The 26,281-nt window shown below is 33.5% G+C and overlaps 1 protein-coding gene across 1 annotated transcript; it reads left to right on the top strand.

Moving 5' to 3' along the window:
* Positions 1-23,625: 23,625 nt before the first annotated feature.
* On the top strand, positions 23,626-24,784 carry LOC18442867 (transcription factor bHLH36). The gene is made up of 2 exons (XM_006853077.3): positions 23,626-23,900; positions 24,005-24,784. Exons 1-2 carry the CDS (start codon positions 23,766-23,768, stop codon positions 24,425-24,427), a joined length of 558 nt encoding a protein of 185 aa, XP_006853139.1. The 5' UTR covers positions 23,626-23,765; the 3' UTR covers positions 24,428-24,784.
* Positions 24,785-26,281: the final 1,497 nt, after the last annotated feature.

Raw genomic sequence — 26,281 nt, forward strand, 5'->3', positions numbered from 1 at the left:
TTAATGTTGAGATGATCAATTAGATGGTTTTTAAATGTCAAGATGATCAATTAGATGGTTTTTGAATGTCAAAACAATTTTTTCTGGTAGAATTTCAATGTGCGCCTTAATTCTATCATATAAGGTGAAAATTTTATGTAAACGTTATCTTTTTAAACTAAATCAAAACACACAAGCAAAGTATATAATTGTTCATCTTTTACCGATAAATTCCCTTATATTAATTTTGAGGGATATGACATGGTTATCCGATCTTTACCGCAAGTCAATCAATTCTTGGCATCTACAATAAGATTCATGTTCAAGGTATATCCACGTGACAACAATTGTTATATACAGACTAAGGGTGCGGTTTGCATAGGGTTGCAACCTTAAAAATTACAGTAATGTGCAGGTGCATATTATGTCATAAGATGCAATTTTGGCATTAAAAAAATTTTAGGATTGCCCGAGAATCTATTTTTACCTTTAATTATAAATTTTTTAACTCTAAATATGGTAAAAATCAAGCATATCTATAAATGCCTGAAATCTTGAAAATTAATGGTCCATATATTGTATTGCAAGACGTACTATTTTTTGGACTTAAAACCTTTCTCTTTTTTTACCTCCATATCCATGAATCTTGACAATCGATTAATTCGATGGTTATCCAACATCAAAACAATATTTTCCAATAGAATTATGAGATGCACATTTTTTTTGGGTAAGTAAGAGATGCCCCTCAATTCTATAATTTAAGGTGTCAACCTTATAAGAACTTCTTCCATAGATAAATTTGTTAATAAACTTATATCGATATGCAGAAAACGTATATTTGACTATTAAGAAGTGTTTATAAGAACTTCTTCCATAGATAAATTTGTTAATAAACTTATTTCGATATGCAGAAAACGTATATTTGACTATTAAGAAGTGTTTTTTATCTCTAACGAAGCCTCCATTTCTAACATCACTTGATGTATGCATCGTCTTGGTTCTATAATCAATTGCTTGCCCTATTGTAATGATATACAAGCGTAAAAAGGAGGTACAATACTGTTGAATATGGTCTACCCTGAAAGGTTATGTTGAAACTATGAAATGAGTTTCTCCATGAGAGGCAATTACTTTTATATATATATATATATATATATATATATATATATATATATATATATATATATATATATATATATATATATATATATATATATATATATATATATATATATTTATTCTCGGTAAATGGGCCTAGGCAACAGTGGTCAAGATGGTAGGTATAATAAAGTGACATCTACCGTTCCATTCTTACCAGGTAAAGTGACATCTACCGTTCCATTCTTACCAGGTTCAAGTTATCATTAAAAAACAACAGACGATTTTCTCAGAAAAGTCAATTTATCATTCAAAAAGCGAAAAAATGGATTCTCCTTGAGAAGTCAAGTTATTTGATTGCTATAGCTTAATCAACCTTGTTATAATACACATTGATTTACCGAAATGAAATTAAAAATAAAATAAAAATAAAAAAGAGAATTTGTTGTAATACTATATAAAATTTTCTAGATTTATCAAATGAATAATATTTTAACTATATGTGCCAAGCGTGTGAATATAAAAATTTCTTCTTCTTTTTTTAACAAGGTTATATAGGAATGGAACACTTTCATGATTATGTATCACAAACCTGCATTATATATGGATATTTCATATAATATAAATTATGTAAATCTTAACCTGTCACAAAAGATATTATTGTTCTCGATTGTCATATACATTTCATAAGAACCACGTGCAAAGGAAGCACAATAACATGCATTTTATACTCCAATTGCCTTTATTGGACTCTCGTGTCCCTTTTCACAATATATAGTCCCTTTACAAAATCGTCCCAATCCAGCCCATAAGAAAAGTCACACTCCAATTATTGAAGGCATCCTCCAACTAATACTTCTTAGTATAATCTAACTTTTCATATTGGACATTATTTATTTATTTATATAAAATACGTGCCTTCCTATTTAATACTCTGCCGTTTTTCAAACAGTTGTAGCAATAATGTAAACGAGCTGAGCAGACACGTGATTAGTGATATGGAGATCATGTGTGGGGCAGCAAAGTGCACGTGGGAGCAGCCCTCTCTACTCACTTTCACATTCAACAGCCAATCTCAAATATTTGAGATAAGGCTGTAATGATGATATTTGAGATAAGGTTGTAAAGATGATAATTTTAAGTTAATAGTTTGGTTTTTTAAATAATTCAATTAAGGCACGTTTTTAAATTTTATTATAATATGTAATTTTGGAGTAAAAATTTCGTAGGATTATCTCAAAATCTATTTTCATATATAATTATAAAAGTGTATACTCTAAAATTGTTAAAATCAAATAGATCTATAAGCATATGAAAATCTTGAAATTGGGCAGTCTAGATAATGTATATATATATATATATATATATATATTTATTTATTTATTTATTATTATTATTATTATTTTCATATTCATACATCTCGATATTGAAATGATCAATTAGATGGTTTTCCAATGTTAATACAACCATTTTACATTTTAAGGTTGCAACATTATATAAATTTTTTCCTTTAAATTATTATCTTCATCTCAGTTTGAGAGCAAGAGAGAAACTTCCAGAGTGGCACAATCACCGGAACACACCATCCATCAGAACTATGTGGTGGAGCACCATTAACCAGAGCACACCATCCACCGAAACTGTGAGTTCATTGATAGGGCAAAAATCACCAGACAATAAATCAGTAGATGGTATAAACTACCGGAGGTCAATCTACAAGAAGCATTGTGTGATGCAGCAAAAAAGATAGGCGAGCCACAAGCCCAAACTGCATAAGCGTTCAGGCAAGGTCCGCCTCACATGCAAAGTGCACCATCAAGTGCCCTCTTCCTCACCCATGCGCATTCAGATGCTACGTATGTTCCATATGGGCTTTCTCTCTTTTTGGTTCTCATAACACAAGTGAAGAAGATGCTCATATATTTAAATAAGATTTCCCTCTAGCACATCTTCAGATAAATAACTCAATACACTTCTCTCTTTACACATAAGATAAAAAACACAATTTCTAATGACTTACGCTTTCCAAAACACAATGGAATAAAAGGACTCCTATTTTGAAATAGTAAAAGGTATTCTTCCATAGCAAAAATAAACAGTTGTAATCATCAACCATGTGCATCAAACATTCATAATGAGAATACAATCACATAATGCATTAAAACTTGGCAGCTTGAACAAACCCAAATGCTTCTAGGATTGCTCTGGGGTTGTCGGACGGTAGTGAGACCTTGCTGGTTACATTGATCTAATTAAAATACCAAAAAATTTATATGAAAGAATAAGAGCTAAAATTGAAATGCAACATTATGTACTTCTGAAGATTCATGGCTTAATTTTGCATAAGACATCATATAAAATCAACACAGCCCCCCCCCCCCCCCCCCCCCCCCCCCCCCCCGTGCCGCCCCCTCTCTCTCTCTCTCTATCTAGATAAGTCTTATGAAGTGGTTCATTCTCTCTCTCTATCTAGATAAGTCTTATGAAGTGGTTCATAAATGGGTCGAGTGGACCCTCATGGACCATGACCTTTTACACAGCCAGTCCTATGAGGTTATAAATTGGCAAGTGCGTGAGTTATATGTGAAAAATGAGAGCGAGAGTCAGTGTTGTGTGCAAGTATATAGTGTGCACATGCGTGAGTGTTGTGTATTCGAAACTGAAGTAATATTATAAAAAGGAAAAAGTTTATATAGAGCTGACACCCTAAATAATCAAATTAGAGCTCATCTCAAAAATTTCACTAGAATAGGTTATTTTGATGTTCCAATACCCTCAAATTGATCATCTCAACATCAAGATGCATGACATGAAAAAAAAATGGAGTTTAAATTTTGGAAATAATGCATCTTGTAACGCATGTTTGGACCGTCAATTGTCTAGATTTTCAAATTTTCATAGATCTGCTCGATTTACATTATTTTTTAAACTTTAAATTTTATAATTAAAGATGAAAATATATTTTAAGGCTATCACACAGATTTTCAGTATCGAAACCACATTTCTTGATACTATTTGAAAGTGGGATTTACTTTGATTGTTTAGATCCTCAACTCTGTACAAACCACATCCTTCTAAAAAAGAGTATTTCTCTATCTTAGTCCAAAAAAAAAGCTTAAAATGATGTTGATGAGTCCAAAGATACTGCGCCAGTTTCCTACACTCAAGCCATGATAATCACCATAACCAAAAGCCCTTGAGGCAATTATGTTGATCACCAGAACCAAAGAGCCATATACACATTACAAATCCTTGATCGACGATGGAGTTAGACCAAGAGCTTCTAGGGCATGAGCCAAGGAGAGGGCAGTCTTCCAGAGAGTGTGTTAGAGAGAGAACCTATGCTGTATTTTTCTAAAGAGAAAAGAAAGAAGAATGGAGTTACTCTCTCTTCCCGTGCCATCCACTTATAAGAAATATGTTTCATAAATGGTCAAATGACTCTCTCCTATTTCCCAGTCTGGATAGGACTGGTTCTTGATTGCCTTTATCTGGTTTCCATTTCAAATTCGAATATGTTTAACCGAGATTACTCATTGAAATTTTCTTAGAATTTGAGAAAGATTTGAATTATGTTTCATTTTCATTTTTGCTTTTCGACGGTCCTAACAGCTATGCAAGTGGACAATTCGGTTGTGTTCATTTTAGAGTAGAAAATAGGTTTTAGAACCCTGAGATCTGGATCAAGAATCGTCGATCTAAATAGTGAATCAGCCAGGATTAAACCAGCTCTGAGAAGATAAGTGTTCCAACCCACCCCTCCCCCCAACCACCAACGACCAACCACCAACCTTCATAATTTTCGTTTGTCTTCTAAGCTTAACTAATATTTTCACAAGTACCCCCAAGTCCCTAACCCATAAGTCCTGTTTTCAATTTTTAAATTTTTCTCTTTTGGAATATTCTATAGATCACTATTTCGGATTGACCCGATCGGCGATCTAGATCTGCGATCCGATACATATCTCTAGGTTGGACGACCCAATGTCCCCTTGTTGAAATATAAGAGCTGTATGATAATATCCAACAAGTTGCAATTAATCGTGCTTACTTTGGTGGGGTCTTTGTAGTCGATTTGCCCTCGTGCTTTATTTAAAGAATATTTGTCATCCAATTAAGAGAAATTGTTCTTTGGAAACTATATTAAATTAACAAAATTTATTTCGAAAAGCATTAGGTAGTGCATTTTACTAGGCATGTAAATTAGATAGCCATGATCGAGGTAATGTGAGACCTGCAACAGAGTCCAGTCATGGTGTCATTGGACGGTGATGACCATCATAAGCACTTTCCCTCCTGGCCATGTGCACAATTATACAGAACGTGGACCCTCATTTTAAAGGATATTTGTCATCCATGTCTCTCACTAAAACAATATGAAAAAGTATATAATACAGATCGAATCGGACCTTACAACAACAAACTATTTTGAAACAATTAATTTTTTAACAAAAATATAAAAATAGTAACACATAAATTTAAGAAACACAGCACAATTTAAATTTTTGAAAAGTTTAAATCTGTAATAGAGAACATATATTCTTAATAAATACGTAGAGCAACCAGCAAACTAATTGTTCACAAAAGAAACTTAACTAATTGTTCACAAAAGAAACTTCATGCGAACTTGCTTCTAATTTGAATATGGGTGATACGTTTCTTTAGAGAGAATTAAAGAATGACCTTTTTTTTTTGCGTGAGTCAGTGGGGAGAGGGCCTCTACGCTCGATAAGAATTGAGCTTAGGACGTAGCTTTAAAAATCGTCCAGCACGAACCTCTTTTTCTAAGAATGACGTATTAGAGTGGAATATACTCAAAACATAGTAAAAAAGGTGGCCTCCCATTTAAGTATCAATGTTTATATATATATAGGAAAAAATTTACATAAGGACGCTACCTTACAATGTAGAACTACGGATGCCCCTCAAAAATCTATCGGAAAAGGTAGTTTCAATGTTGAAAAACCCTTTGATTGATCATCTCGACATCGAGATGTATGACTATGAAAAATAAAAAGATTTTAAGTCTCAGAAATAGTGCATTTTACAACATATTATCTACACCATCCATTTTTAAGATTTTCATATGTCTATAGATCTACTTGATTTTAACCATTTTTGAAATTTATAATTTTATAATTAGATATAAAAATATATTTTGAGATAATCCTAAGCACATTTTACATCAAAATTATATACCATGATAAAATTTGAAGGTGCACCTTACCTCTACACCTATGGATGCATCCGTATGCAAACTGCACCCATATATATATATATATATATATATATATATATATATATAGATATATATATATATATATATAAAAAAAATTTAAATAAGGTTGCAACCCTAAAATGTAGAATTAAAGATGCATCTAAAAAATCTATCAGACAAAGTTGTTTTAATTTTGAAAAACCTTTCAATTGATCATCTTGACATCGAGATGTATGAATATAGAAAAAAAAGGATTTTGAGTCCCAAAAATAGTGCATCTTGCAACACATTATCTAGACCATGCATTTTCAAGATTTTCACATATTTATAAATCTACTTGATTTTAATTATTTTTGGAGTTTAAAATTTTATAATTAGATAAGAAAATAGATTTTGAGATAATCTTAAGAATTTTTCATAACAAAATTACATGTTATGATAAAATTAGAGGTGTACTTTAATTGGATTCTTCAAGGTTAAGGTTGCATACTTATAGAAACCACACCCTCTGTATATATATATATAGAGAGAGAGAGGATAGTACAAAATACCTATAGGAAAAAATGAACAATGATTTCGCCTACCCTTATCACCATTCAAACTTCATCGCATGATCAAAGTTGTCTGGTAGCAGTTTTTCAATTTTCATGTTTTTTTTACTAATCGAAATTATCTGAAATTTGGAGCGTGTGTATATCTTAGTAAGGTGCATTTAATAAAACTATGAAACAAACAATTCGTAAAAAATAAATTAACCAAAGTACCTCTATAAAGTTAACGTTAAGGATTGGGTTTTCCGCATGCTCTAGTTCTAAACCAGTTAGGAGGAGTGCAAAAGTTGCTCCAAAGTTGGTTTTGGATTAGGGAGATGCCAGGGATAGTGGAGATGAAAGCATCAAGAAATCGGGTGTTAAGAGATTACTTGTTCAAGATTCAAATGGGCGCCTAAAGAAATCGAGAAAGAAGCTGGAAAATCAGTATAAAAATGAAGATCAGGGTCTGTGACATAGAGAGAAAGCCCCAAGTTTGAAAGGCACCACAGGCCTATTAGATCCACGACGAGGTTGAAACATGAATTAAAAAAGAAGTATAAACGGATATAGATGCATTAAACAATAAATAAAAATAAGTTTGAAATATAGGAAACTATGGAAGATATATCTGATAATTTTTCTTATTGGAATCGTCATACATAATTTTTTTTCAAAAAATGGTATTTATCTTCGTATGAATGGAAAACATATAGATTACTGTTAGGACTCTATACGAAGAAATTCCAACTAACTAGTAAAATATATAAATTAATTTTTTTATAACAAGAGTTTGTTCAAAAATGTAAAAAAGAAAAACTATTTTTTATGGGAAATTTGTTTTCATCCTTTACATCGAAAGAAACCGTAGAAACTGCAGTGTGATGTAAACTATTTTAAGTCCCATAAATATGATAGTTTTTAAAAAATAAATTAAATAAAACCTACAAATTTATAGTAATTGTATTATTTACTCTAATAGGAAAATGAATAATAAATATTAACTCTCTTCAAATTGTTTGTATATGCATAAAAGATTTTATAAGGAGAAATTACATTTAATTCCTTATTTTTAAATTACTGATTTTGAAACATGGAATTAAAATTTTAAAAAAATAATAAAGTGGTCAATTTACACTTTTAAATAAAAGATAATTTTTTCATAATCTTATATCTCAGTGTCCACAAACTCTCCCAAACAACTTGGCACGGGCTACAGCCGAGGCGAGCTCCAATGATCAACTTACCCTAGTTGAAACTTGAAAAAAAAAAAACAATCAATTTTTGTTAACATATCACAATAATATGATCTAGAATACCTCGTTACATGGTCTTTAGGTTTTTATGATGATCTAGGGATTTTCTGTATTAGATGCGCCATTTTTTTTATTATGAAATATTCTACATCTAAATCAAAATTTTCAATAAACCATCTTGTATTTTTTTTCATCATTTATAGACTTTTAATAATTTCTATTATATATTTTAGTTTTTCTATTTTAAATTATTTATACCATTCTTTTTTTTATAAATATTTTTTGATTGGAGAAGTTTTGTCCCTGTACAAGACTCAGCTGAGTCCACCCAGATTCAGCCATGTTATTGGGCTCGGGCCACGGCCAAGTCCAAGGCCTGAGCCGATTTTCAAAAATTTGTTGTACATGCATGAAAAATTTAGAACTCCTACCAAACTCCTATTATCAATATATTATTTGAACAATAAATACCCATCATTAATAACAAAAAAATATTTGTTAGGATGTAATAAATTATCATCTTATAACCATTGAATTTAAACTATCTAAATTTTGAATAATAAAATGGTCCAACCAGGATAAAGAGTCCATTATGGTTAGGAGTCCCATTGGGTGTAGAATTAACATGGAATAAGCTTCGGGATTGAATTGTACCAGTTAGTTAGAGTTCTATTGTAATTAGGAGAATTAAATAGAACTATTCCGTTATGTTGTATTGTAATAATGATATGTGTTGCAATCTCATTAGGATAGGGAGTCGAAGTGATTAGGGTTAGGATGGCAGGCCACGCAAGTAGTATTTAAATTAGGGAAGTGTTTAAGTCCGAATTAGGAAAGGGTTGGAGTCCTAAATAGCAGGCGATATGTGATGAGAGACGATATCACCTGAAAAAGATGCGATAGGGTGCAAAAGAGAGGAGAATTCAGAAGTGGGTTAAAGAGGAGGAAGCAGAATTCTGGTTAGAGAGAGAAGGAGAATCTAGAGTCAAAGGCATTTGGTGAGTTATGCCCATTTTTCCTATGCTTTTTCTCTCTACTCTATGTGTGTTCCCTTTTTTTCTCTTCTTCTATAGTGGTAGGAACATATTTATTTATATATTCTTCACCATCCATAAAATTAAGCCCTCTTTTTGCTACCCCTTCCTCACTGGTTTTTGTTTTTCATATATTTATTTAGGTTCTTGCTCTCCCTCTATCTGATTTTTGCTTCCATCCATTTCTTTATGTTTTCTCTATAAAAATAGAATGATATGATGGACAGTAGAGAAGTGGACCCCGTAGATAACGAATGATACGATGGACAACAGAGAGGTGAATGCGCCGAGGATCAGCAACAAATTGGCTAACGACCTGAACTGAATCTAAAGGGGCATAGTCAAGGCTTGCTGGTAAGAGGAAAGAATATCCACTGAATCTAAAGTGGCAAATAATAATCTAGGGACTAAAAAGAGATCTAGGACTTTCCAATGAACTTTAATCGTATCAAGAGAAGTAAACAAAGCTCTAGGCCGTAGTGAAAAGTCAAAATCATCAAGGGAGAAGCCATATTGATCAGGTGGGTGAGGTACATGTGAAGAGTGTCGTAATTAAGTAGAGCTATCAATAGGAGTAGGAAAAGAATCACTTACAGGTAGAGTGGAGGTTTGACCTTGTTCTGGTTGGTGAGATGAAATATGCATGGATTGGTGTTGTTGGCCTGCTGTGGAGGCGCTAAAAGGTGTGATGGTTTATCAGTGGAGAAATCTGGAAAGACAGGAGCAGAGGACCCTGATGATTTTGCAATTGAAGAGTAATAAAAGATGTTTTCCAAAAAGATAATATTGCGAGAAATACATATACGACGAGCAGTTGGATGATAACATAGAAACCCCTTTTGGTCGGAACAATAACCCACAAAAACACAAGTGACTGCTTGAACAAAAAATTTTGTTCGTTCATGCTGAGGAAGATGAACGAAACAAACACACAAAAAACGATGCAAGAGAGAATAATCAAGATGAACATGAAATAATTAATAATATGGAGATTATTTATGCAAAACCAAGGATGGGAGGCGATTTATGAGATAAACAGCTGTTGATGCAGTTTCAACCCAAAAACTATGAGGAATACGAGATCACGCATAAATATCCTCACAACTTTTAAGATATGGTCGTTTGACCTTTTAGTTATGTCATTCTGTTGTGGAGTATATGGACAAGTTTTCTGTGATTGAATACCCCGTGTTTTCAAAAAGTCTTGAAAATCATTTGATAAATATTTCCCCCTAGAGTCTGATCGTAAGATTTTTACTTTGGTATTAAACTGAGTGGCAATCATGGATAAAAACGTATTAAATTTGGAGAACACTTCTGATTTATGGCACATAAAGTATATCCAGGTATATCGTGTACAATCATCAATGAACAAAACAAAGTACTTATATCTCATTCTAGATAAAGTTGGAGTACGACCCCATACATCACTATAAATGAGATGGAAAGGTGCAGCTGTTTTATCTACTCGAGTTGGAAAAGGCAAACTAGTGCTTTTATTTAAAGAACAACTAATACAAAATTTATTGATAGAATTCAAATAAAGTGTTTTATTGGGCAATGAACCAGAACGAAACAAAGTATCTAATTGATTTGCATTCGGGTGACCAAGTCTCTGATGCCACATATGCCAATGTTTATTGGAAACAGAAAAATCAGAATTCAATGGAGCATAGAAAGAAGCATCATGGTTAGGTTTCTCAAATTCCAAGGTAAACAAACAACCAATTTTGCGCCCCTTACTTATCTCTCTCCCAGTGTGTTGGTCCTGTATTAGACAATTATCACGAGAAAATTAAACATTGTAACCATCACAAGAAAATTGAACATTGTAACCATCATAAACTAGTTGGCCAACGGAGATTAGATTATCGGTTAATTTAGGAACGAAGAGGACATTACGTAAATGAAAAGGTGTACCACGAGAGATAAAAAATGAAAGATTATCAGTATCAATAACATTCAGTTTCTCCCCATTAGCAGTGAGAATCTGACTATTACCTTGGTATGATTTAGTAGATGCTGGATTTGTGTGCACTCGAGTCATATGATTAGAGGCACTCGAGTTAATAAACCAAAGGGGATTTATACTAGGGGATAGGTGAGAGTTCATACCAGTCAAGCCCATAATAGAGAAAGCCATAGATATTGAGTTTTGTACCAACTGTCGAATATCATGTGATATCTGGGACATTGTCATATTTGGGTCATGAATAGTATTAGATGGAGGGGTCTCTACCTTTAATCCCTTGGAAGCATCATTAGCAGCTTAGTATGCCATGTAAAAAGGTTTCGTGTATCGAATGCCCGGTTATCTCGCCGAGAAGGATTTCAACATTCTATGATAATATGCCCAACACGTTTATAATAAGTACAAAAAATTTACTTCTTACACTAGGATGCTATTTGACCTTGTTCTTTACACTCATAACATTGCAGCAAATATGGATCCTTTTGTGATGGTGTTCTTCTAGCCCGTTGAGCTACAAGTACAGACTCTATATCTTTTTTTCCCTCAATGGTGGCTTGGATCGTGATTCTTGTTTCCTCATAAAGTAATTCACCGAGAATAGCATCCATATTTGCTAATGATTCGCGATTCAAAATATTGGCTCGAACAATTTCATAGTCTGAGCACAACTTCATCAAAAACTGCATCACCTTCCTGTCACCATTTATCTCTATTAAGCTCTTAATGTAACAAGCATTAATGATAGCTTTTAAGTTTACAAATTCATATTATGTCCACAAGTTCATGAAACCAGCATAATATTCATGAATGATTTTCTCCCCTTGACTATAAGAAAACATATCATACTTGATTTGGAAGCATCTTGCAAGATTTGATTGTTGATAAACTTTTTTCAAATATTCCCAAATTTCTTTAGCAGTATGGAAGCCTCTCATTAGCATTCCAATATCCAGATCTACAGAGTGGAGGATGCATGAGATAGTTTTTGCATTTGTTGATCTTCTATTGTTGGGTATCTTTAGTATTGGTTGTAATCGGTTCAGGTTAAGTGCCATCAACATACCTCCACCAAAAAAGCTTTGACGTTCACCTTATCCGTAGGTCCGATTCAGGCGATTCTTGGATTGTTGGAAAGCTCTTGGACTCTACTTCAAATTGGGATAGGATTTGGTAGTTTTGGGGTAATTAAATTGGGCTCACTAGGATAATGTAGTCCTAAGGATTCAGAAAACCATAGAATTTTCCAGATTTAAAATGGGGTGTCTACATTTGCCCCTCTTTGACACTCCCTTTCTTTTGAGGGACAGTTGAATGGCAAAGAAGTAGACACTTTGTTGTTCCCTGTCCTTCGAGGGGTACGTGAACGTCAAAGATAAAACAGACATTTTAAATTTCTTTCTAAGGCCACGTGGTCAGGGGGCACACCAACTATCCCTCTAAGTCATTGTGCTCACCGAGCTCACCGACCTAAAGCGCACACCAACTATCCCTCCAAATCATTGTGCTCACTGAGCTCAACCACCTAGGGCATTTTTCCTCCTAGGGTTTTTGACGTGAGATGCCGGTGAGTTACACAAGCTTGAAACTCATGTTGCTTTTTCTAGCCATGCCACTTAACTTCAGGGGGTTTTGTAGTTTGAATTTTTAACCCTGACATTTTCTTTGATCTCCTTAGGGTTTTCTAAGACTATCTATAAGAAAAGGATTTCTATAGGAAGAGACTTGTCTAGCCGAATCCTAAGTGCGAGACGAGCAATGCGTAATCATCATATACGGGTGTCCAAGCTCCTTCTTTTTTTTAATATTTTTTTAGAATTTTTTAAAGTAGGGGGAGATTTGAAATAGAACTCGGAGCAAGAATAGGTTACGATTTTAACAAAAGAATTAAATTTTTTGGGAAACACAAGACATATAGTGAAAATTTTTAAAAGAGAAAGATATTTCGAAAAACAATATTGGTTAGCAGTTTTAACTCCTACAACCATAGAGCCTCTAAGAAGTTTACGGTCATGCAGCGATGGACCATACACCTAACCCTTTTATATCAATACGGGGATAGACAGAATCCATCGAATAGGGTGGTTGTGCCTTGGATACACCCGACCTTTTTGCATCATACGGAGCTAGACGGTACCTGCCACGGCTCTTTTACATAGCACGAGTTCGACGTTTTTCCATTGAAACATGGTGGTTGTGCCCTGGAAACACCCGACCTTTCACGTCATACGGGGATAGATGGTACCTGCCTTGGCTCTTTTACATCGGATGAGTTTAACGTTTTTCCATTGAAACAAAGTAGTTGTGCCTCAGATACACCCGACCTTTCACGTCATACGGGGCTAGACGATACCTATCTCGGCTCTTTTATGTCACACAAGTTTGACATTTTTCCATTGAAAAGGGTGGTTGTGCCCTGGATACACCCGACCTTTCACGGCATACGGGGCTGGACGGTCCCTGTCTCGGCTCTTTTATGTCACACGAGTTTGATGTTTTTTCATTGAAACAAGGTGGTTGTGCCCTGGATACATCCGACCTTTCATGACATACAGGGCTAGACGATACATGTCTTGGCTCTTTTACGTACCACGAGTTTCACATTTGTCCATTGAATAGGGTGGTTGTACCCTGGATACACCCGACTTTTTATGTCATACGGGGCCAAACGGTCCATGTCTCTGCTCTTTTACGTCGCACGAGTTTGATGTTTATCCTATCTCGCCTCTTTTACGTCGCACGAGTTTGACGTTTTTTCCTAATTGGACTTTGGGACATCATACTTACACACGAGGACGAGCTTACCTCATTTCACCTCAGGGGATCCAATCGAGAGAAAAAACTCTCCCAGACTAGCCAATATCATCATTTACGAGGTTCACCCATCTCCGATATGTGGTAGTTGGTAGTTATACTCATACAAACATGGAATGCCAGGCTAGTTTCAATTCTTTATAACAAGCGTAGGAAGTTTGCTTCCAAGACGATGTCAGATCGACTAACAATTTAACCTCTTGAAGTGATAGAGGAAGTCATTTCTAAAAGAGTTTTGGAAATTAAGGGTTTTAATAATCAGATTGAGAAAATACTTTGAAAAGGGACGAGCTTTACAGTTTTGCCACCTGTGGCCCCTTTGGTGGATCTGAACGACCGACAAGGATGAGAAAGAAAGTACAAGAGAATAGAGACAAACGGCAACGGCAAAAAAAAAGGCTTTGGGGCTTCTTGGGTTCAAAACAACCCCCCTTTTTTTTTTTCTCACAGGTGGTCGTATCAACTCCCTATCGAATTTTCTGAGCTACGGTTGCGCTTTAGGCGAGCACAAAATGGGTTCGTCTCATTTTCATGTACAAAGAAATATGGGAAATGGTGGCGATCCAAATAGGCCCAATAACAACTTTGTCGCCAACCAGCAATTCAAAGAAGAGTCAAGATTTGCTTCTTGTGCCTAACTATATTTGGACGACAGTGAGAGGTTGCAATTCTAGCAAACAAAGCTTGACCTTGTATAAAATAAAGTAGGGAATTATACTAAATCAATGAAGGAATAAAAATAAAATAAAATTGAATAGTCAAGGAACCTTCACATTTGAGGTCCCTACTCAGAGAGGGAGAGAGAAGAGGTATGTGGCTCCTGCCCTGTTTCTGTGATGACACTGAAGATGGGACTCGAACAAGCGGAGGCCAAGCTTTTCTCTCTCAAGGTTGAGTCGGCTGCAGGAGAGCTGATGAGATCGATTGCTCCTATACCTTGTTAAATTTTTGAATCCTCCATAGAAATCTTTGTGTATCGATTAATTGTCAAGATTATACAAAGTCCCGTATACATATACGGCTAATCAGTTATTAATAATAACGAACTAATCTAGTCTTACCAAGAGATGTCTATATCAAATTCAAGATAACTTAAAATTAAAAACTATCATCAACTATCTCTATTTCTTCAACTATCTCTATCTCTACAAAACACAAATGGTGCTCGAATTCATGCCCATATCACCATAAGAAAGAGGACAGAGCAACTCAACTACCTTTGCTTTGCCTCTCGACTCGATGCCATGGCATCTAATCTTTGTCACCAGAGAAAGCTCAAAGGCTATCAAAAACCAATGGCGAGCATTGTTAAGTCCCTTCAGGGGGCCTCGTCAGTAGGAGCCTCTTTGAGAGGTTGTTCCAAGAAGCATGATGCATGCCAATATGTTGATCTGTTCGGTATAATATACACCAGAAATGTGGAGGTTTCCATCTAAACATTTCTACTACGGTCTTTTGACTAATAATCAGAGTGGCTGAAGAAATTTACTACTCCAAGGGTCCTCTGCTGAGACCCCTCGCATTTTATGACTGTGCACTTGGAAGAGAATCTCACATAGGTGGGTCTGGTTCTTACCAGATTATAATGAAACCCATTTTGTTTGAGATGATATGATCTTCAGAAGACTTTCAACTGTTATGGTGGTACTGTGGTCTTAAAAGAGAAGTGGAGGAGACATTGAACTAGAAGAAGGAATGCATTTCAAATGCAAGACCCTAATGTAATTATGATGTTGTATGTCGCTATTAAATTCAGTTCTTTCATAATTCTTCATTTAGATTCACGGTTACGGTTCTTCTTGTTACATTTTGAGGTACTTTAATTTCATAGTATTATATCCCTACTTAGATTTCACGTGAAACCAGAGTAGATAATCACCGTCTAAATATATGGATGGATGGTGATACAAAGAGAGTGGACCAACCTCTTTTTTAGTTATTCTCAGTGTTAACCGTCACAAAGATGCTTAAGACTAGAAAAAGGCATAACTTAATACACATCACATCAGGTAAATAATTATTATAAAATAGTTGCTTTGCAGTGGAGAATATTTAGTTCAAAGAATAATTAATTATTATAAGGAAAAAATTTATATAAGGTTGCAGCCTGAAAATGTAGAATTACAGATGCATCTAAAAAATCCATCGGAGAATATTGTTTTAATGTTGAAAAACCTTCTAATTGATCATCTCAACATCAAGATATATGAATATGAAAAAAAATAAATGATTTTGAATCCCAGAAATAGTGCACCTTGCAACACATTATCTAGACCATTCATTTTCAAGATTTTCATATATTTATAGATCTACTTGATTTTGACTATTTTCAAGTTTCAAAATTTATAATTAGATATAAAAATAGATTTTGAGATAATCCTAAGAATTTTTTACACCAAAATTATATGTCACAAAATTTTTTGGAGGTGCGCCTAAATTGGATTATTTAAGGTTGCAACCTTATAGAAATTGCACCCTTATTATAAAATATCATGGGAAAAGTTTATATAGGGTTGCAACCTTAAAATGTAGAATTACATATGCATCTCAAAAATCCATTGGAAAATATTATTTTAATATTAAAAGTTTTTTTTACTAATTGGAATGATCTGAAATTTGGAGCGTGTGTACATCTTAGTGAAGAGCGCCTAATAAAAATATGGAAAAAATAATTCGTACAAAATAAATTGACCAAAATACCTCTATAAAGTTTCGGAGGTATTTTGATCAATTTATATTTTGTAAATTACTATTTTCATATTTTTATTAGGTGCGTCTTACTAAGATTTACATGAATTCCAAATTCCAAGTAATTTAGATATGTAGAAAAAAAAATGAAAATTAAAACACTACCAGACAACTGTGACTATACGATGAAGTTTGGATGATGGTGAGGGTAGGCGAAATCACTTTTCATTTTTGCCTATAGGAGTTGGGTAGAGTTTTCCTATATATATATATATATATATATATATATATATATATATATATATATATATATATATATATATATATATATATATATATATATAGAGAGAGAGAGAGAGAGAGAAAGAGAGAGAGAGAGAAGTCTTAAAAATGCCTAGGGGTGAATTCCAATAGTCTTTTGCCCCCTTATAATGTAGAACTAGAAAAAGGTTATATAATGATGCTACCTTATAATGTAGAACTACGGATGCCCCCCCTTAAAAATCATCGGAAAAGGTACTTTTAATGTTTTAATGTTGAAAATTCCTTTGATTGATCATCTAGACATCGAGATGTATGACTATGAAAAATTAAAAAAATTTAAGTCTCAGAAATAGTGTATTTTACAACATATTATCTACACCATCCATTTTCTAGATTTTCATATGTTTATAGATCTACTTGATTTTAACCATTTTTTAAATTTTAAATTTTATAATTAGACATAAAAATAGATTTTAAGATAATCCTAATAACATTTTACATCAAAATTATATATCATGATAAAATTTGAAGGGCACCTTACTTCTACACCTACGGAGGCGTCCGTATGCCAACTGCACTCATATATATTATACTAATATGTAATTTATGATACTGAAATATACAAAATTATCACTGTTGTATAACGACAGTAATGCAGGAATTATATTATTATATAGTTTACATTAATTATAATCATTATTAAAAATTATAATAAAACTACAATTATATATGTTAATATTTATAACTAAATATTTATAATTATAATATTGTTGTTTATTACTTATACTTATATTATTCATAGATCAAAAAAATAAATTGTTGCAATTAAACAATGAGTTTCACAAAAAATGAAACTTTTACATGGGTCCAGATGTAATAAATTTTATTAGCGTGCATTTTCTTATTCATGCAAGCACCGAGCATAACTTCATTTTGCCTGCATAAAAGGACAACCAACAATTAAAATCAAACATTTTATCAATATCTATAGAGTAATGATCCTATGAGACCCTCCTACACCCTTGTGCGTAGGACTTTAGAGGATCACCATTAAATTTGGTACAGATATCTAAAAAAGTCAGGCCTTACACCCATGTGATAACTTTTCTAGAGATCTATGTCAAATTTAATGGTGATTCTTTAGAATCCTGCACACATGAGTGTGGAAGGGTCTCATAGGATCATTATTTATATCTATAATACCTAATATCGAACAATTAAAAATTTTGTAGTTCTTACATTGATTGTTAAACTAACTTCCAAGTAAAAGTAATACTAGAGAACGGAAAAAAAAAACCTTTGAACCCTTCCATCAAGTTTGCATGAATGGCATGAAGTGGAATAAAGAATTATCTGAGGCCAAGAAAAGGGCAAAAGTTGTACCTTCTAGATCGATTATTTGAAGCATTGTGGATCCGTTAGGTGAAGAGATAGCATAAAAGATTGAAGACAACATAAAAATATAGGTGCAAAACAATGTAAAAGAAAATAAGAGAACATAACATATTAGCATGGAAAGCATAGCATACATCTCTTCCGGTAAGGGTGACACCTAGTAACATGTTCAGCCTGTAAGGGTGACACCTTGTAAAGATTATTGGAGGGGGGAAAGGTTTATACAAGGATGCAACATCAAAAATTTATCCGAAAAAGTAGTTTTAATGTTGAAAAATCCTTTGATTGATCATCTTGATATCGAGATGTATGACCATGAAAAATAAAAGGATTTTAAGTCTAAAAAATAATGCATTTTACAACATATTATCTACACCGTCCATTTTCAAAATCTTCATATGTTTATAGATCTATTTGATTTTAACCAATTTTTAAATTTAAAATTTTATATAATTATATATAAAAATAGATTTTGAGATAATCCTAAAAACATTTTACATCAAAATTATATACTATGATAAAATTTGAAGGTGCACCTTACCGCTACAGCTACGGATGCATCCCTATACCAACTGCACCTTTCTGAGAGAAATTTAAATGAGAGAGATAAGACAGTCATACGTAGAAGGATTTTAGAAATTGTCATTGGGTTTCAGGAGAGAATATTGAAAGAGATAAAATTTTAACTTTTAAACTCTTTACGTTTATCATTTTTAAAAATCTAAGAAACCGTATAAATTCAAGAAGAGAGGGAAAAAAATCACATAATAAAAGTGATAATTGATAAATTTTAAATATAAGTTCAAGGAGAGTTAAGAAAATAAAAATTTGAAAATAAGAAATATATACCCCATAAATAGAAGGAGAGACACAAAAAATAAATAAAAAATTTAAAAATAATATAAAGGCAATGATAAAAATTTGACGTACTTATCTGAGGGTCGCAGGTTATAAAAATATCATTATTTTACTTCTTAAAAAAATTATTTCAAAGTATTACAGTTGTGAGAACGGATCACAAACTATATATGAAACATGGAAAATTTGCTAAAAGATGAACTCAATTTTTATAACTTAAAAAGGAAAAATAAGCAAATGAAAGTTTAAAACATTAAAAATTCAAAATTTTAAACTAAAAGAGATCTAAAGTTGGTTTCTACTTTTCTACGAATTAAGAGTATGTATTTAATTTCAACTATTAGAAATATTTTGATAAAAATTATAATTGACTAAAATTTTAAGAAGCATGAAAATACAAAAAACAAACTTATTTTTAAAAAATTAAAAGTATTAATTATAAAAATAAAGTAATTTTTTAAAGAGATAAACTATTTCAATCTCTTTGAATTTGAAAGACAAAATTTTTATTATTTGACATAAAAAATATAGAATAGCATAAATATTCATTTTTTAGTACTTATATTGTGGTATGATCTCTGTTCTTAAATTGGGCGGTTGTTCATATCTCATTCGCATCCATCAATTGTGTTTTTAAATCCTACTTGATCATCGGAATCCCTACAAATTAGGTTCAAAGATGTGCTTTCTTCATTGGGAACAATACCACATACGAATCTCTGTCTTTCCAAAACATTTATCTTTTTTTCGTTTTTTTGGCTTATTCCGTGGGGAAGATAGCGCCTTACCCATTTTTTTAAATAGATTAGGAGTTAGACTTTTTGGAATATATTATTGGGGGTGGTGTTAGTGGTGAGAATGAAATTTAAATAGATTAGGAGTTAGACTTTTTGGAATATATTATTGGGGTGGTGTTAGTGGTGAGAATGAAATTTAAATAGATTAGGAGTTAGACTTTTTGGAATATATTATTGGGGTGATGTTAGTGGTGAGAATGAAATTAGGGTGTGGGGTACTACCATAATTCGCAAGTCGGGGACTATCAATCGGCTCATCATAAAATCGAAAATAAATCGTTTTTATTTTAAAAAGTCGGATGAAAAAATCGGGTAAAAAATACAGATAGGCTAAAATACTTCATATAAAGATATCGCTAATATATCGGATTAGGCTAAACAAATTGGAGTAAAAAAATCGAATGAATTTATAATATTAGAAATTTTATTATTCTAAAAAATAAAAATTATGTCAAAACTATCAATAACTAATTCATCCATAAAAACTCTACTAGACTAATATAATTGAGTCAATTAATTTAGATGCCCTGTGACTCTCATCTAATCATCTAATATTAAATACATAATTAACTAGTATATACCAAAAAACATGTACCATATCAATCTACCCATGACATATTTTAAGAAACATCGCACCTACTTATTACAAACCAAAAAAAAATATATTATATAAATTTATTTATTAAATACTTTTAACTATAGTATGGTGACAAATATACTACATAAATTCATTAAATACTTAAAACATCACACCTACTTAGCTGGTACCAAAATAAAAGTTCACGATTTTTCTTTCTCATTACAATAATTTAACTATAATATGGGGATTATGGTCACTACATAACTATGGTTAAAGTTTTATAAATTTCTTCAATTGAAAATAGGCTCCTAGATATTTGGGTTTCACATCTCTCTATTTACGGTTTAGAGAGAGAAAAAAGGATGAAGGAAGAGGCTCATAGCCTTTAGGGTTTATAGAGGGAAAAGAAGGAAGTAGGAAAAGTTCATCAGCTTTGGTTTATAGAGAGAGAAGAAGGAAGAAGGAAGAGTTCATAAGCTTTATAAACCCTAATGGAAGAGGACCTAACTGATTTTTAGAGAAAAAAAGGAAAGGAAGAGGGGATACTGATTTGGGATAGTTTGAAGAGGATTTTTCTCTCTGATTTGAGTTGTTGTTGTTTAAGAGAAAGCCATAGAAAATCCTAATTATACTGATTTGTGAAGAGGCCCTAATTGATTTTTTGATTTGTGAAGAGGCCTTGATTTTTAGAGAGAGAAAAAGAATAGGGCTTTTCATTTTGTGGGGGAAACGGCAAGTTTGGGAGATTGCTTGCACATGTAAGTTTACAGTTTACACTATATTGTTTATCTTTGTTATCACATAATCAAAAGCCTGCACTCACACTCTCTGCTTCTCATTCATTAGTAAAAGACTATGTTTTGAGCTCTAATTTGTGCCATAAACATTATTTTCATAAAAATAATTATCACAAATAATAACAGAAATCTACATGTATATGATTTTCTTTACAGAATGATTTACTTTACGAAATGATTTGCTATAAATTCTATTATTTCATTTACACAATGATTTTCCACAATAACAACTTTGTTTAAATTTTTTAAAAAAGGGATAAATTTTCATACTTTCAATGTGCAACTGTGGCTTTGAAGAGCACAGTGGGGATACAAATTTCTATTTTGGGATTTTTTTTTAAAATAATATTTGTTTTTCAAAAGAATGAAAGTAGTAATGGCTACAATACAAAAAACAGGGAAAAAAAATTATAGGTAAAAAACGATACGATTTTTTGGCCTAATTTAAATCGAATTCTAAAAAAAATCGTGTTTTAAACATTTGTATGAAAAGTACGCGATTTTTTCACAACCTTTTCAAAAGGTTGCCGTTTAAAGTTGTTTCCGTAAAATTGCCAATTTTTTTAAAAAAACACCAATTAAAAGGCGATTTACGAACTATGAGTACTACCACCACGACCCTAGCCCTTTTTCCATTTTATTTATTTTCATCTCTAGACTTAAATGGGGGTTGTCGTTAAGAACTCATTCTCATCCATCAATTTTTTTTAAAATTTCTCCTTGATCTAATGAATCCCTACAAATGATAAAACTTTCTCCATGATCTAATGAATCCCTACAAATGATAAAACTTTCTTCGTTGGAACGTACGAATCTACATCTTTCTGAAAATTGTCTTTCAAAATATGGCATGTTTATTTAAGGAGTGATTCTCTCTCTCGCAAATTGTGTCGTACCCTCTCTCTCTCTCTCTCAAATTGTGCTCTCTCTGTCTTCCTTTAAAGAAGGCAATGCGTCTTACAATCTACAAATTAAGTTCAAAGCTAAGCTTTCTTCATTGGGAACAATACATATGAATACGTATCTTTCCAAAAATTGTCTTTCAAAATACGGTACGTTTAGGCAATGATTTATTTTCTCTCTCAAATTGAGTCGTATTCTCTCTCTCTAAAATTAAGATAACTCTCTCTCTCTCTCAAATTGCTCTCTCTCTTTCTCTCAAAAGTGCGTATTCTCTCTCTCTCTTCTCTTAAAGAAGGGAATATGTCCCATAATGATGGGAATGTGCCTCACAATTTCTCAAGAATTGGGACCTTTTTTTTATTTTTGTGAGACATGTTAACCTGACATAATAATATTGTATAAAATGAAAATGCATATCATAATACCCGTTTATTGGGCAAGAAAAAGTCAGGTCTAGCCCTAGCGCAACCATATTGCCAATAGGACAGGCCGTCTAGGCCCAGCTTGGACTAGCTTGGCTGGGCCAAAGAAACCAAAAAGCCAGGGCCCAAGCCGGCCCTAGCCCTATCAATGCCGAGCCAGGTTAGCTAGAATTAAAAAAATGAAAACCAAAAGTAAATAAAACGAGGGCAGGGCCGGGCTGCCCTTGCCCAGGTCTAACCCTCATGCCATAGTTTGTGCCCCAAGCCCTAGTGTTTTAGCCCTGCGCATGCCACATGACCACCACTACCTACCCCAAAATCAATTGAAGTGATTCTGGACCATGCAAGCCCACAAGATGAACGCGAAGTTGTACCTTACCTCTACAGCTACGGATGCATCTGTATGCCAACTGCACCCATTTCTAAAACACCCTAGAACAAAATCAATTCTTTAAAATCTATTTTTATATTTTGTTTAACCCGTTTTTTGCCCCAGTTGGGACCTGCCCAATTAGTTAGGGTGAGCCGGCCAGTTTTCGGGTTACTCAAACTCCGGCTTTAGCCAGTTTTTGGGTCTGGTTCGTAGAATGGAACACTGATTGTACACACTGAATTGCAAAGGCTCACGTATGAAGAAGAAATGTCTAGACACATTTCTACATTTGCATTCTCCAATATATAAAGCATTTACTTTAAAGATGGATGTAAATATGTTGTCTATTTAAAAACATTGAAATTAACTGTCTAAATATTTTTTTAGTATAATTATTATTTTAAATATTATTTTTTATTTTTTTTATTTTTTTTTAATATATATGATCTCAGTGTTAAAAGTCCAAAAATCCACTTTAAAAATAAATTTTTAAGAGGAGACTCATTTATAGCTAGACTAGTAGAAACCGTGTCCTTTAATTATTCGCTATGGGGATTGACGTCATGCGTTGCCTCAGCAAAGCTCTCTCTCCAATGGATTGAATAAAGATTATATTAGGGTCCACTGGTAGGTCTGACTGTCAAGGATTTCATCTCATCTTTCCTTATAGATGAGCTGTTGTTACAGAGCTCCTCGTCCCCTTCCGCATGCCGTCCCCCAATCTCCAGCACAACAAGAAAACCCCATCTAATGGTTTTTCTCCAAGGTTGAAGCAGCTCCAGCACCGGAAATGGCGAACACGCCAGCATCTCCGGTCAGTGGATGCCGGAAAATGTCGCACAGGGAAGTGGAGCGGCAGCGGCGTCATGAGATGGCCACCCTCTGTGTTTCTCTCAGATCTCTCCTTCCCCATGAGTACCTTAAGGTAAGTAGAATAAATGAGTCTTGGTTCTCCTCTTTTGATTCATAGCAACAACTCCATGGGTTTGACCATTTGGCTGCTAATTGATTGATGCCATGGTGTATTAGGGCAAACGGTCAATATCTGATCAGGTGACTCAGGCTTCCAGCTACATTGCACACAAGCAGAAGAAGATCCGGGAGCTAATCGAAGTGAGAGACGATCTGAGAAGGGGCTGTGAGTGCAAACACTCAGTGTTGCCCGACATTAGCTGCGGCATGGTCGAGAAATTGGAGGTGAGGGAGTTGGGAGAAGGGGTAGAGGTGGTAATGGGTGGGTTGAGCAGAGAGGGGGGCCGACGGTGCATGTCTTGCCTGGTGGGTGCGATGGAAGAGTCGATTGGACTGGACGTGGTGTCGTGCTCGTCTTCGAGCAGAGGGGATCAGTGGTTCCATGTTGTGCAGTCGACGAGGAAGGTGAGTGGTGGTACAGAGGTCGATATAAGAGAGATCAAAAGGAAGTTGGTGCAAGCTCTTCAACGCCCTCTTTGATCAATTATCCCCCTATTGTCTTCCATTTGCTCTCTTCAATCGTATTCCAGTTCTGATTCATTTCTCCTATGCCAATTCAATTTGACCATTTTCTTTCTCCAAGCGTATTCCATGTTTGATTGATTTCTCCTATGCCAATTCGATTTGATCACAGTTTGTTGTTTGCTTGCTGGTTTAAGATTGTGAGAGGGATAGAAACTGTTACTCAATGATTTTGATATTTTTGTTTGTGGGTTTGATGTAGATTGAAAAGTTCATGTTGGGTATTGATGTGTTTCATTATCTTCTACAAAATTTTTACAGTTCCCTGTCCTTGTAAAGCCATTCATGAATTATTGAAGGGATTAGTTTTGAGTAGAGGTCTTTTGTTATTTCATGGTAAAAGATCATAGGCCAATCCAACTTATACAAAACCAGTGTTTGAAAAATCGATCGACGTATTCGGACTCGGGCAGTAGGCTAGCGGGAGTTGTACCGAGTAGGGGTCTAACTCGGGTCTTAAAACATTCAAAAGCATTATAAAAATTTCAAAAAAAAGAAATCAATGTCTAACATGTTTTTTTTTTATGTTTTCTATGGGAAAGATTGGAATGTATTTTGATGATGAATACTTATTTTTTCTTTTCCCATCTTTTTAGGTAATTTCCTAAATAGCCCCATCACAAACTGATGCTTCAACATCCAACTTTTTTTCATATGATTTTAGATTTTTTTTGTATTTTTTTTCTTTTTTTCCTTCTTCTGCTACTTTACTTTGCTCGAGTTCGGACTTGGGCCTACAATACCTGGCCTGAGTTTGGACTCGAGCAGTAGTTGGCTCAGGCATGGGCGGTGTCCTCAGTCCAAGTCGTTGTTTTGAACACAGCACGAGATCATGCAGGAACTCATTCTCAAGTCTGTTGCCTACCATGGATGGTGGAGACCATATGTAATTCCATCAAAAACCAGCCATTGTCCAAGTCGTCAGAGGCCACAGACATTGAAGACAAGGGTCCTACTACTTCTAGGATCCATCCCAGTTATTATTTTGCATTTCATCCGTATTACGTTGGTTCTTTTAATTCAGTTTTTTACTACAGTTTCCAAATTACCATAACGAATAGGTATTGAAAAGAAACAAAGAAACCAAAAGGAACAAAATATTTTCAAGGTAAATAAAGGAAGAGAAAGGTTTTATACTTCTCCTATAGCATAGAAGTTCTATCCTTCTCCTACCATCCAGCGGTCCAATTTTGATCAAGAGAGCCGCTCACCGTTTAATTTTAGATTTGATGTCTCAAAGAATTTTATTTTTAGTTTTTTTATAAAAGTTGTATGAATATGAAATTTGGTATGTGTCATCTTTTCATTGGGGCGCACCTATAAAAAAATATTTAAATTAAATTTTTTGATAAAATATAATGATCAAAATACCTTTTGAATCTTTCAAAGGTATTTTGGTCATTTTATTTTATTGAAAATATTTTTTTTATATTTTTCGCTTGTGCGAGTTTAATAGAGAAATGAATGTCCAAAATTTGTTATGAAAATAATTTCATATAAAAAAAATTAAAAATAAAATAATGTAGAGACATGACATTGTGATTGGGACAACGTTAGCTGTCCATCTAGAATGGACGGTTGGATAAGGAGAAGTATATAAGTTTTATGCTGTGGAGAAAGCATTAAAAAACTTGCCCAAAGAATTCGAAAACTGAAATAATATATTTGGTAAGTACTCCAAGGTTTATTTATTTACACACCAAGTAAAGATTGCATTTTTTTATTTTTTGGCAACCAGCTTTGTAGTGGCCTTCCAACTTCAATCAAATACAATCTTTTGGCAACCAGTTTTGAAGTGGCCTTCCAACTTCA

This window comes from Amborella trichopoda, chromosome 4 (assembly GCF_054954075.1).
Source record: "Amborella trichopoda isolate Santa Cruz 75 chromosome 4, AtrichopodaSantaCruz75HAP2 v2.0, whole genome shotgun sequence".
In the NCBI taxonomy this organism is placed as follows: domain Eukaryota; kingdom Viridiplantae; phylum Streptophyta; class Magnoliopsida; order Amborellales; family Amborellaceae; genus Amborella; species Amborella trichopoda.

Excerpts from the sequence above, each read along its gene's own strand:
- LOC18442867 (XM_006853077.3), top strand. The coding sequence starts at position 23,766 with ATGGCGAACACGCCAGCATCTCCGGTCAGTGGATGCCGGAAAATGTCG. Across the intron at positions 23,901-24,004 it reads TTCCCCATGAGTACCTTAAG|GGCAAACGGTCAATATCTGA; the intron begins GTAAGTAGAATA and ends ATGGTGTATTAG.